This window comes from Thermobia domestica, chromosome 2 (genome assembly GCF_964235325.1).
Source record: "Thermobia domestica chromosome 2, izTheDome1.hap1.1, whole genome shotgun sequence".
Lineage (NCBI taxonomy): Eukaryota > Metazoa > Arthropoda > Insecta > Zygentoma > Lepismatidae > Thermobia > Thermobia domestica.
The window spans coordinates 133283075-133295763 of NC_137455.1; the positions used below are offsets into that span (position 1 = coordinate 133283075).

Consider the following 12689-nt stretch of genomic DNA (forward strand, 5'->3'; position numbering starts at 1 on the left):
CGAATGAATACTGAAACTCTTGGGATCGGCGTATATGCTGCCGACTTTTCCTCTTTTGAAATTAGAAGTTACTATGAGGAAGAGTAGTAGTAATGTAAATCGGGAGCAGTTAAAAACAATGAGGTAGTCTGTACTCGAAGAACGTTTCGTGACATTTTCCTCATTGACCAAGGTCTATATAACTTGTTTTTGAATTAGAGATTGAAATCTCGAGTAAGTCATTGTGACACTCATAAGGAACGTCTTCTTATACTAGCATTAATATTTGTATAGTCTTACATGCAACGATTTTACTAGCGAAAAGTTTAGGTAACAGAGGAAGTGGCGCTGTAAGTGAGTGGTTAGAGTATCGAATTTCTAAACGACGGACCCGGGTTCGAATCTTTTTCAAATATTTCAATTTCATTTTAATACATACTCAGTGTGGCCTGAAAGATCTTCTCTTCTCCAAAAGAAAATGATGTTGGAATGAGGACAATTGGAGAAAGTGTGTAAATCATTTATAAACTTATTTCCAGCAGTTATTTTCAATTTGTTCTTTTTAGCTTCTTTCAAGTATTTACTGATAAATGCGTGGTCAGTATTTATATTTCTGTAAATATACAAATATAAAGAACTAATTCGTTACATACAGAGCAATATTGAGATTAATATATGGTGTTCTTTGGAAAACAGGATCCGAACGATACAGATTCATCTTGGAATGGAGAACTGTTTCGTTAGTCACCTACGTTACAATCTACCTGCATAAACACCTGGATCAGGTCTACCAACTACTGTCCGTGCCGAGAAAAGTTACGTGAAAGTTGGGTTGCATCTGTCTAGGCCTTCTCACAACTGTCAATGATCTGGACCCCAAGTAATGAAACTACAGCGCTTAGGGGGAAGATACTTTTGTGAGTGGCTGTACATACCGTAGTTCCCTTCTGACCATGGCTGTTTAATCCCGGTACGTACAAGTTATATTTTGTGGTAAACAAACCTCGAAAGGATGGTCTCTCTAGGGAATATTGTCAATGTCATCGATTCTTGCATTAACTTCTTCCATTCATCAATGTCTCCCATAGCCTTTGTGCGTAATTGAGCGAAGTTAAATTTGAATATATATATATATACGCTTAGGCAGGAACATTCTACGGGAAGGGATATGTAATAACTATAATAATAATAATAATAATAATATCTTCCTATTGTGTTTCGTAGAGTGAATGTTCACCTCTCTTCCCGACATTCCCCCTCCACACATAAATATGAATCCTACGTGGGACGAACGATGAAAGTCCTAATTTTACATTTCTGAGATACCAGTTTTTTTTTAACTTTTTTACATGGGAAAATTGACTTTCATTTCCCGCGTACTCTTCATATGTTTCGTCCACTCCTTGATATTCACATTCCAAATAATAAATCCCAATATTCCTTCTCCACATTCTTCATTTATTTAACTAAAATAAGTAAGCTTGAATTTCCCTCTTTATTAAAAAATATTAAAAAATATTTGGAATTGAAATTTTGTCTTACCTTCCCCTTTCAAAAGTTCTTAAAGTACACTACGCAATACAATACCCCACTCTGGAAATCTTTGGAAATGTATAAAAACAATGGCGGTTCTCATCCAGGTATCCTGTAATGCAGTTATAGTGTGGTGCTTGAAGTAATCGTCTCTACACTTCTTTCACCGTTGAATTAAAATATCCCTTTATCTCATTTCCATCAAAAAGTATATACTGTAGCCTGTTAAAAAATTCTAAACATTTGGAAGCGATGTAATGTAATGCCTATAAATTAACCGTCTGCCACACATTAAGATTGTCACTTTTCCAAAATTTAAGTCTCAAATCCACTCTACTTAAGTAGTACATAAAAGTTCTATGCAATGGGTTACATCCTCACCAAACCCTGGATATACTAATACTAAAGGCATTTCAACCGAGAAGAAAGCGAGAAATGCAGATGAAGGGTTTGCAGAACATGTTGGATACTTGTGTTGTTTCAAGCTGGAAGTAGTATTTCAAATAAGCATAATAATTTCGAAAAATGACACTAAATTCCTTTGTTATTGTTAATCTGCAACTTTTGGTTTATCTAGGTTGGACTCCAGTGATATGCGAGCACGAAGTGCAAATATGTCAGTGGGAAAACTATGTTGTTATTTCAATCATAAACACGTTACTAAAACAACTGTGTTTAGTTTACCATATTTTTAAAACCAACACAATTTTATCTTACAGTCTGCAACCCTGCCTATCGGAGATATTTCATAATAGCCTTCAGCGAAATATCACCCATTCATTCCCTTTCTGATATTTGCTAAGAATGCAGCAGGTGTCCCTTCTGTTTCGGTTGATGATCATCAAATTAAGAAAAAAGATAACTACCACTAAATTTTTAGGTCCTATATTCTTCGTTCGCTTAATCTCTCTTAATCACGAAAAACCACCCGCTGGATCAGAGAAAAATCTAAGTCGACTTTTTTGATAAAGTGTTGTAATATTCAACGTAAACTGCTATATTTCTGTGTCAATCTAAATTGCGATTAAATTAAATTTGGACTCACGCTCTGACTCAGGCTGTGAGCTATTTGCCCAGCATGCGTGCGCAGATTATTTTGTGTTTCTTAGAGGGAAAACCGTATTAACAATATCTGCCGTATATCTTTTATTTGGGGGGGGGGGCGGAAATTCTTATAGATATCCTTACAATTACATATATCTTACTGTAATACTTACTTTACAATTCGAGACTCACATTTGTTGAAGACAGGAGTTCATGTGGTTCGGATTCCACGTTAATCATGAGGTTCCGTCTCATATTACCTCGCTGATGAAAGGAACTCAACTGAATTCATATTTGTTGAATTTAATAAAACATTAAAGGCAAAAACTAAATTTACGTTACTTTACTTTCGTTAGAAGTACATTGGAAGTGTCACTTAACGAAGACATTACTAAAAAATAATGGTGCGAAGGATTCCAAGTTAGTATTTGTAACTCGCAGTTAACACCTCGCGTTTCTAATTTTGAAATATGGCAACCCTAGATATAACAAGAGATGTAAACTTGTTCCGAAATCCTACAAGTTTTTTTTCTCACATCCTCCAGCTCTCCCTCGCTTTATGGGAACACTAGGCAGAAAATGAAAATAAAAAAAAATTAAAAAAAACTTTGTGCGGTCATTCTCTTGTAGAAGCCGAAGAAAAGTTTAGAGGAAGGAATAATTGATACATTCCCTCCCTCCTTCCTCCTCTCACCTTCCTATCGCTCGTTCCTTGTATAGTACATTTTCTTTATTTTATTGTCTCTAAGACTCCATTCCAGACAAATGCTTTTATGTAGAAAATTTAGAAACAAACCATCCCGCTCTTGGACAACGTGGGCAAGATGCGGTACTCAGGTCATTGAACCTGCTTTGGAAATTTCCGTGCAATTTAGGCTACTGAGAGGGTATAGTTACTTCAACTATGCGGCCTTCTATGTATAGTGGCTCGTGCCATAAATAAGTCATCGTCTGATCACATGGAAAACGCCGCTATCCTTTCAGTTAGTTTTTTTACATTCAGTGGCGGCGCGCGGTGCGGGGATGCTGACCTGAATGGGGCCCCTACAAGGTACGCTCAGCAAGGAATCTTTTACTTGTTATTTATAATTTTAATGTATTTTGAAAGCGTTTTTACACAACTTATAACTAATTCTAACAGTTTCCCAGAATAAAATATAGAAGTAATCATTAACATTAAAATAATGAGGTATAACTGTGAACGTGAATGTCAGGTTCCTCTTTGCAATTTTCCTTAGATTTTATTTTCCTGTGTAACGTTTGTATATTATTATGTTAGTCTATTATGCCATATTTTCGTTATATCCTGTGTGTGGAATTTAGTTACAGTATAACTGATACCCGAATTATCCGAAACCCCACATCCGATAAACATGTACTCTACTGCACGGGAATAAACTAGATGACAGAAACGCGCTGGGATGTGCCTAATCTATATGCTATAAATATAAACTGTTCCAGTACTAACTATGTATAAAGTACTGTACTTCTAAAAATGATAATTTAACTTACAAAAACTAAAAACTGAAACCACTGGCGTAACAGACCTTAAGTCCTGAGCTAGCCGCAACCCCATATGTTAACTGCTGATGGACCTACGACCACCTGAAAAAATGAAATGATATCTTTGAGCTTTACGTTCCACGTTTTATTACAGACTCAGTAATAATGTTCATGATAACAAAAAATATATGCAAAAGACTACTTAATTTAGTTCGGTTAATACTGTATTATTATTATTATTATTATTCGTAGTAGCTGTAATCATAGTGGTAATACTGTTAATATTGTAAAATTCCACATTAGTACTTATATAGAAATTGTAAATGAAGTTCGAGTAACACACGGCCTATTATTCAGATTTTGCGGGGGACGGGAGCGTAGCCGGTTTGCCGCCACTGATATTAGCCATAGTATTGGGAAGAAAGTAGAGATACAGTTAACGTTAAGATGTTGCGACCCCGCAAATGTGCGCAAAAGAGGGATGGAGGAAGGAAGGGATACTGTTGTAAAAATCAGCAGAAAAAAATTGCCGAACTGCTCCCGTGTTAACTGCACGCATTGTTGTGAGTTTACTTCGTTGACTTGAATTAGTGTTCACACCGTACTTACGTTTACTCGAGTTTACTGTGTGCCTGTGAGTGATGATTCTTGTTGTAGTGTTACTGCGTGAATAAGTGGATGTCAACAATGCCTAAAGACAAATAGCCAGGAAGCTCACTGCTTAAGCAGTGGGTATAAAACGATACAAATTACGTCACAGATGGTAAAATAATATTTGCCAACCTTGTAACAAGCAAATTGCGTTTTGAGACAAGTACCGACTGGTCCAGCATTCAAACACAAAGGCATATATCGATGCAGCTGGTAGAAAAGCGTCTACTAAACAAACGTTGTTAACATTGCAAACACGTTCAAAACATCGGAATCAATTTGTACATGATTTAAGTCATGTAATGATAGCTGCGAACATACCATGGAATAAATTAAGTAATATACATATTTTGTGGTTTTATTCAAAAATATTTTAAAGAATGTATTCCGTTACAGTCGACTCTCCATAAATGTTATTTCGACGAATGCTATAATATGGAAATTTAAGAGTTTTGGAAGGAATTGGGCGATTGCTATATGCGGGCTAGCGGATAAAACCACAGACGCTTGCGTCGATATGTTGCAAACATGGTCGTTGGGAAGCTATGCGAAGGTGAGCCCGGTACGCCTTATCGTATTGCGTAGAAAGTTGTAGATAGGGTCAACTACTCAACAATAGCTCGTTTTATCAATCAATCTTTGTAAATATTATGGCCAACTGGCGATAGGGACGAAAAGTTTCTTGTCTTGTTATCACATGCTGCAAGTTACATGCTGAAGGCGGGGACAGCATTGAAAGTTTTTTCTTATCCCCACATTACCTGCTTGGTTCATGGAATTTATAGGTTGCAGAGGAAATTCGATCTCTGTTTCAGGACGTCAGTTCTCTAATATCTAATACAAAGAAACTGTGAAAGCACCCCTTCGTATACAAGCATATTGAGAAGCACATCATCATACTCCCCTTACCCGCTGCGGAAGTTCGCTTGTGGCTGCAATGTTTCATTGTGATTACTTTGACGAAGTGAAAGGCATTGTAAATGGATTGGACTCCTCTGATGCGAAAGTCATTCAGCAGAGCAAAGACGCTTTTAACTGACAAGAAGTTAGGAGAAATCTAGTAATGATAAAGACCCATTCTGAGATCGTGTCGACATCAATTCAGAAACTATAGACGCCAGGGATGCTACTCAATGAATGCTTAGCTCTAATTGATAAAGTTCAGCACAAACTCCAGTCAGTTTCTGGTGATCTCGGGCGATGTGTTGAAAATAAATAGAGGGATGTTGTTGCTAGAAACTACGACTAAAAAGCCATTGGAACCATAGGAAAGTATCTTCAAGAGTTAGATTCCAAACTGCTAGAAATTGTACGTTCCAAACTAGATCCTCTTTATAAATATTGTCCGCAACATCTGTTGACATTGAGAGGTCTCTGTCTGGCTGCAAACTTATTCTAACGGAGAAACGTCAAAAACTGACATTAGAAATTGTAGCGAAGCATCTCGTAATTTATTACAAGGCTAATTACGGGAAGGAGTAAATTTTCAATTACAACTTTTTTTTGTACAGTGGAAACGTAGAAAATTCAGCCTCGTGTGATTTTATGTAAAGTAAATGCACTTTAAAATATATTCATGAAGCAAATACTCATGAAGATGTCGGACTGGTTGGACTGGTAAAACAGGACAGGCAGGGAACTGTGGTAGAACTAACATCTAACTTTAGTGCTGGGAAAAGTACAAGTATGTCTGAACACAGAGTGAGCCGAAACACTACTTACGATGGGCCTCCGAAGCCATCCATGTGCGAATGTTAACACCACGAAATCGGCAACTACGACTGAAATGAACACATTACCATCACCACTGAAACTTGGCACAGTGGCAGAGCGTTTTATTGTCTGAGGAATCACGATACCTTCTTCATCATGGCGATGTTAGGGTGAGAATCCGTTTTGTTTCAAGGATTTACTTTTTGGCACGTGTAGAGCGGGACGGACACAGGCTGGTGATGGGTTAATTATGCTCTGGCAGACATTCATGTGAGCATCCATGTGTCTAGTGGAACTCGAGCTAGGCACCATAACGGCCGAGGCGTATCATATACTGCTTGCAGACTATGTATACTCCTTAATGAAAACCGTGTTTCCCAAAACTAGTGGCATTTTTTAACAAGTTAATGTACCATATCAAAAGTTCAGGAGTGTGATGGAGAGGTTCGAGGAACACAGGGGCGAGTTCCAAGTGCTGTGCTGGCCCCCCAACTCACAGGATCTGAACCCAATGGAACACATCTGGGATGTGATTGAACGTGACATCAGAGCCCATTGTCCCCTCCCCGGATTTTACGGGAATTAGGTGACCTGTGTGTGCGCGTGTGGTGTCAACTCTTCCCAATGATCTACCAAGGATCATTGCGACCATGCCAAGACTCGTCGCCATTGTTATCAGTGCCAAAAGTGGACATACTGACAATTAGGTAGGTAGAAATAATATTTGGCTCATGTGTGCGTACATTTTAAGTAGTATGTTATGTCTCAACTCGAATTTTGAGACATCCCGTCTCGAATTCGAGTTGAGTCCAGACACGAGTCGAGACACGAGTCGAGACAATATGTTCAGGATACAGGTCGAGACAGCCTTAAATCTCGAGTCGACTAGACTCGTGCGCATCCGTACCGGTGACACTGATAAAATGTGCTGGGAGGCCATCTTTAATGAGATAAAGTGCGAAGTGTCGAGAAAATTTGCGAATTATCTACCTCGAGGGTCGGGGCGAGGGGTATCTCAGTTAGTGATATGAGTCTATGTGCAACAACAGATTACCTTGATGTGGAGTTATCTAAATCGGTCGATGTAAAAGATACAGGTTATTTGATGTAGATGTTACAGAGAGTACTCAGTCTTCGGTAAAGAAAACTCGAACAGCTAGAAGATTTAGAAATTGCTGTTCACATGTAAGACAGTAAAACATTTGCCCTGTAGTCCAAAACTAACAACCGTCGAAAGTATGGTAAGAGAAACGAAAGAAAGTAATAACTAAGAAAAAAGACAAAAGAGTAGAATGGACGAAAGAAAGAGAAAAAAGAACGAAGTTCTTATGCGGATGAAATTTGACAAATTCAGTATTATTTCTGAACAAAGAGCATAAGAAAATGGAAAGTCAATGAAATTCTTAAAGATGTAAGAAGGATTATTGTTGTACGTGGAATGCGAAAAACTAATAAATTCATTTTGGGATGAGTTTGAATCCGATAGCGCCCATCCCTAAATACGTCACTGCGTCCAACCCAGTGACCATTCATATTTCCCTTATTCCTTAAGTCAATCCTCTGCGCAATATCCTACAAGGTCCTTGTCTCTTGTCTGGAATATAAAATTGGGACATTTCATGTCGGATATAGGTAGGCAGAAGAAAGAATTGTATAGAGTCATGTCATTCAAGTCACTTAAAAATATAATCTATTATTAATATTTAACAACCGAATCTAATCAATATAATAAGTTGGCAAAGTATTAACATTATAATTATATTATTCATCAAATGATACTATTTCGTAATGATGACTAGGATTAGACCTAATCATGTAGCATCTTTATGTTCACATTTTAAATATTAATTTCGTTTTTCTTTTCTTTTCATTTAGTTGTGCCAAATTTAGAAAATTACAAATACATACCTGCTGTGGGCAGTTATTATAGATTTCACGAGGAACAATTAACATGGCTGGATGCGTTTCGCGTTTGCAAAGATGAAGGAACTCATCTAGCTATTATCAATTCTGAAAAGGAAGCTAATGTTTTAGCGGATATGTTCGCTAAAAGCAGCAAAGACAACATATATGCTCATATTGGATTTATAGACCTTGACAAGAAGAGAAATTTTTTTACAGTGTTTGGTATGTAACAATTCTAAATATATGGATACTGCACAAAATTATTTAGAAGTAATTTTCATACATACATACAGATATATATATATATATATATATATATATATATATATATATATATATATATATATATATATATATATATATATATATATATCTATTAGGGTAGTCTTTATGTACATATGGTGAAATTTTAAAACAAAGCAATTTACTCTCCGGCCATCTCAAAAGTTGCCTTTTCATATAGAAATAATATGTGCAAAATATGTAAGAATTTTTATATTTAGAGGTGGGTCAACAATGTTAAAATTTTGCCATGTAAAAACATAAATTTAATTCTTCCAGTATTCTATATGTTCACACAGTCAGTTAGTCACAATGAATCAATGAAACTGCAAAAATTTCGAATAGTCTCTACTGAATTATTACAGAACAAAATATTCCGATTGTAAGTAAGCCCATATAGGTTTCCAACTGATCCTGAAGAACAGTTGATTTCCTTGCAACAGGGAAGTTTTCCAGTGTGTATTCGATCACATATTGGAATTGTTCTTCAGTTTGTAATATCGCTTCTTGTATTAGGGTGACACTATGCTCTGCATGATGATTTGTGGTTGCTAATGAGCAAAGAATTGCCTTAAAATCATCAATGTAACTTCGTACATCAGGGTCTTCACTGAGGAAACAATCTGGGATGCACAGAAGAGTAAATATATATTTTTGCTTCTTTTTGTCAGAAAATCGGCGTGTGTCTTACTTTCTACCATCTCAAACTCTACCTCTGCTCGGATTAATATACCCTCTTTTTCTCCTATCTCTTCTAAAGATTACACCATAGCTTATTTTTTGTTAAAGTCTAATCCTGGATCAAAGAGAATAAGAAAAATCAAATCTTCTGACAGATAAAACAGATATAATGTCATTTTGTGTGATGTTTCTTCACCAATTTCACTTTGAGGATAAGCATGAAGTTCCTTGAGGAGTTGGAGCTCATTCTTAGCTGTCGTAGATGCGTCGGGTGACAGAAACGAGAATTTAATAGAAATCTTCACGAGAAATACGTTGTGATCTCGCAATCCCTGCAATTCGGTCTGTGTCTCCTTAAATCGGAAACGGAAGAACCTAACGTTAAGACACAAGATTGCATTCGTCATCCTACGAGCTTGATGCATTGGCCCAGCAGCTCTGATGATTTGGGTTTATGGACAAGGTAGTGAACTTCCCAAGAAGATTAACATCAGAAAGAGCAGTTCGCCATAATTATTTCGCGGTAGACGATCATGCAGTTGGTGTTTACAGAAAGAAATTACTTTATCCTGGACATAACGAATTTAGGCTGCTGCAAAACTGTCTGACATGATATCCTCATACTTTCTCTAGTCAATGGAATGCCGCTGTTGCTCAAAACGTTTGAACTAGAGGCGGTCTGGTGAGCAGGTGGGTCGTAAGCATTCTCCCAGGTAGAGGACAATATAAGTCTCAGAATGTGATTTCGACATTCGAAGTGTAGAAGATTATTGCCTGGTAACTGTTCAAGAATGCTACACACTCCTGAAGAACGACCAGTGTTGGAACTATTATTATCAAAACACATGGCACGGATCAACTTTTCCAGACCCCATTATTTCACATTACTGTACATATACGGCGTAAGTGGTAGCCCTTCCACTCCCAAAGGATAACTTTGAAATTTCTAGCAATTTCTTCTCTCCCATGGTCAATACCAAAATGGGTAGCATCTCTACCTTATTCCTCTACTAACATCACTAGTTAACTTCCCATCCCAGTGAACTGTCAAAATTGTGTTTAGTTTGAATGACACTTCAAAGTGAGTAACGGCCGATTAACTATATTTTTGACGCTGACGAAGGATGGTTGATCTATTAATGGCTAGGTCCCGGGGATCGTGTCCACAGTCCTTGGAAGGCTCGAAGAGAATCATCTTGTCCCATCTGTCACTGAGTCTGTTCCTATCGGGCATTACACCTAGCTGAGATGATATAACATTTTGTGCCCAGGCTATCGAATTTGAACATCAACCAGCTTACTGGGGCATGAAGCTTCCGTTGGATCTTCCTCTTCTTCGCTCCTTCTGCTCGCTAAGATTGCTTTCTTGAATAATGTATGTTCTTCAAGTTTAGATCGTTGTTTTCTCCAATTTAGTGTTTCTTCTTTGTTTTCTTTCTCTTTCTCTTTTAGAAGTAGGGCATTATCGACCCCCCCAATACAGCTAGGGCGTCCCTTTTATCGCTGAAGTTGTAGAAATATCTTGTCTTCCTCATTATCCATCAGATCTATGACATTTGAATGTGCGAGATCAAAAAGTTCCTCAATCAATGGTGAAAATGTGACTTCATTGACTTCTTGAGTCTGCGTCAGATGATTCTTAGTTTGCATAAGTCCTCTCCATTGGAGGTACAGGTACTCAAGTTTATTTATCGAATCTTAGCGATATTTGACAGGGATCCTAGAATGGAACCAGAAGTCTTCAACTCGCTCCACTGTCTTGGTTGCTGCTGTTTGGATTGTTTCTTTGAGAAAATTATGACGATAGAGAAAGTGAGCAAAGACCTGCTTCACAGCTGCAATCCTAACATAAATATGTATAATGAGAATGAGCCTCTACTACAGTTTCAGTTGTCTTTAAAGGAAACTTACTCGTACAGCCCTATGTTTTACAATATATGGTCATAAGAGTAAGTTTGCTGATACGTCACTATTGAAACCTGTTTAATACTTATAACAAATGTTATCAATAAAAAATCTAAACTACAAAAATGAGTTCGTCATTAATTAAAAACGACAACCACGTATGATGCATCTCTTAAAATGGCTGAATATTTAAACTTGCGAGATTGAGAGTGTAGACTATAGGCAGGGCCATGATGATGTCGCTGCTTTCCGGTTACCCTCCAAACAATGTGAAATAGGTCGTAAACCATTCTGGTTGTAGGTATTAATTTTCTGTTGTGATGTTTCTGCGAACATACGCAGACAGATAGAAGCGTTCTTTAGATAAGAAAGTTTATCACTCTATTTATAAATTTACATATCAAAAATTTATTAATTTATTGTTTATTATTTTTGTTAATATATAATATTTCCATTTATCATTAGTTTACACATGACGGAATGAACAATAATACTAACGCGATATCATATTAAGTACAACTTGCATCGCGCTCAGCAGCAAACTCTGCAATAAAGTTCAAATTGCTTGAGCTATCTCCAAATATTAATAAATTTGATTGAAATTTCACAGCAAATTGTTTTTCGTAGATAGGAACAATATGAAAGGGCCAGAGGTTGAAATTTCAGAGATGTGCAAGTAAGAACCACTCTAATATATATATATATATATATATATATATATATATATATATATATATATATATATATATATATATATATATATATATAGATATAGATATAGATATAGATATATAGATAGATATAGATATAGATATAGGTAGATAGATAGATAGATAGATAGATAGATAGATAACTTAAACTGCTATTCCTTGCAAATTTTGGAAAACTGGGATTACTCTGGGGCTATTTGGAAAACTGATATTTTTAATGTTACATTTTACAATAATGAGATAACTATGACAGATATGTTGTTTACTTTCAGACAAAGAAAAGTAAGCACTTAAAAGAAACAATATTGATGGTCAGAAGTGCTGTGTCTTATTTATAAAATCGTCTAAAAATTCTCACAGCAACTAATATATTTTTTTTTAATTTTCTGTAAATTGTCCCTGTCTTTCCGTCATGAAAAGTGTTTTTTACCTGGTTGTGCTAAATATCATTGCTTTCAGAAGTTTCCTAATGAAGCGAATTAGTTTTACATTTACACCTCTCTTCTGGGAATATCTGTGGCCATTTTTAGATTTCTTCGTTTTTTGTACTAAAAATGATGATATTGATCAGGGGATAGATAAAAATGACATTATTGCCTGAACGTACATACAACCATAGAGAACAATTATTTTTCCGTATGACTTTGTAGCAAAGATTTTCCTTATCTTACTGTGTTACATTATTATTATTATTATTATTATTATTATTATTATTATTATTATTATTATTATTATTATTATTATTATTATGATTATTATTATTATTATTATTATTATTATTAT

General features: G+C 36.1%; 1 protein-coding gene across 1 annotated transcript in view; it reads left to right on the top strand.

Moving 5' to 3' along the window:
- The first annotated feature begins 5238 nt into the window (after positions 1–5238).
- Positions 5239–12689, top strand: part of LOC145679176 (uncharacterized) — a 62094-nt gene continuing 54643 nt past the window's right edge. The window contains exons 1-2 of the mRNA XM_081749767.1: positions 5239–5263; positions 8299–8550. Of these exons, the coding sequence (XP_081605893.1) occupies positions 5239–5263; positions 8299–8550 (277 nt within the window). The remainder of the gene's footprint in view (positions 5264–8298; positions 8551–12689) is intronic.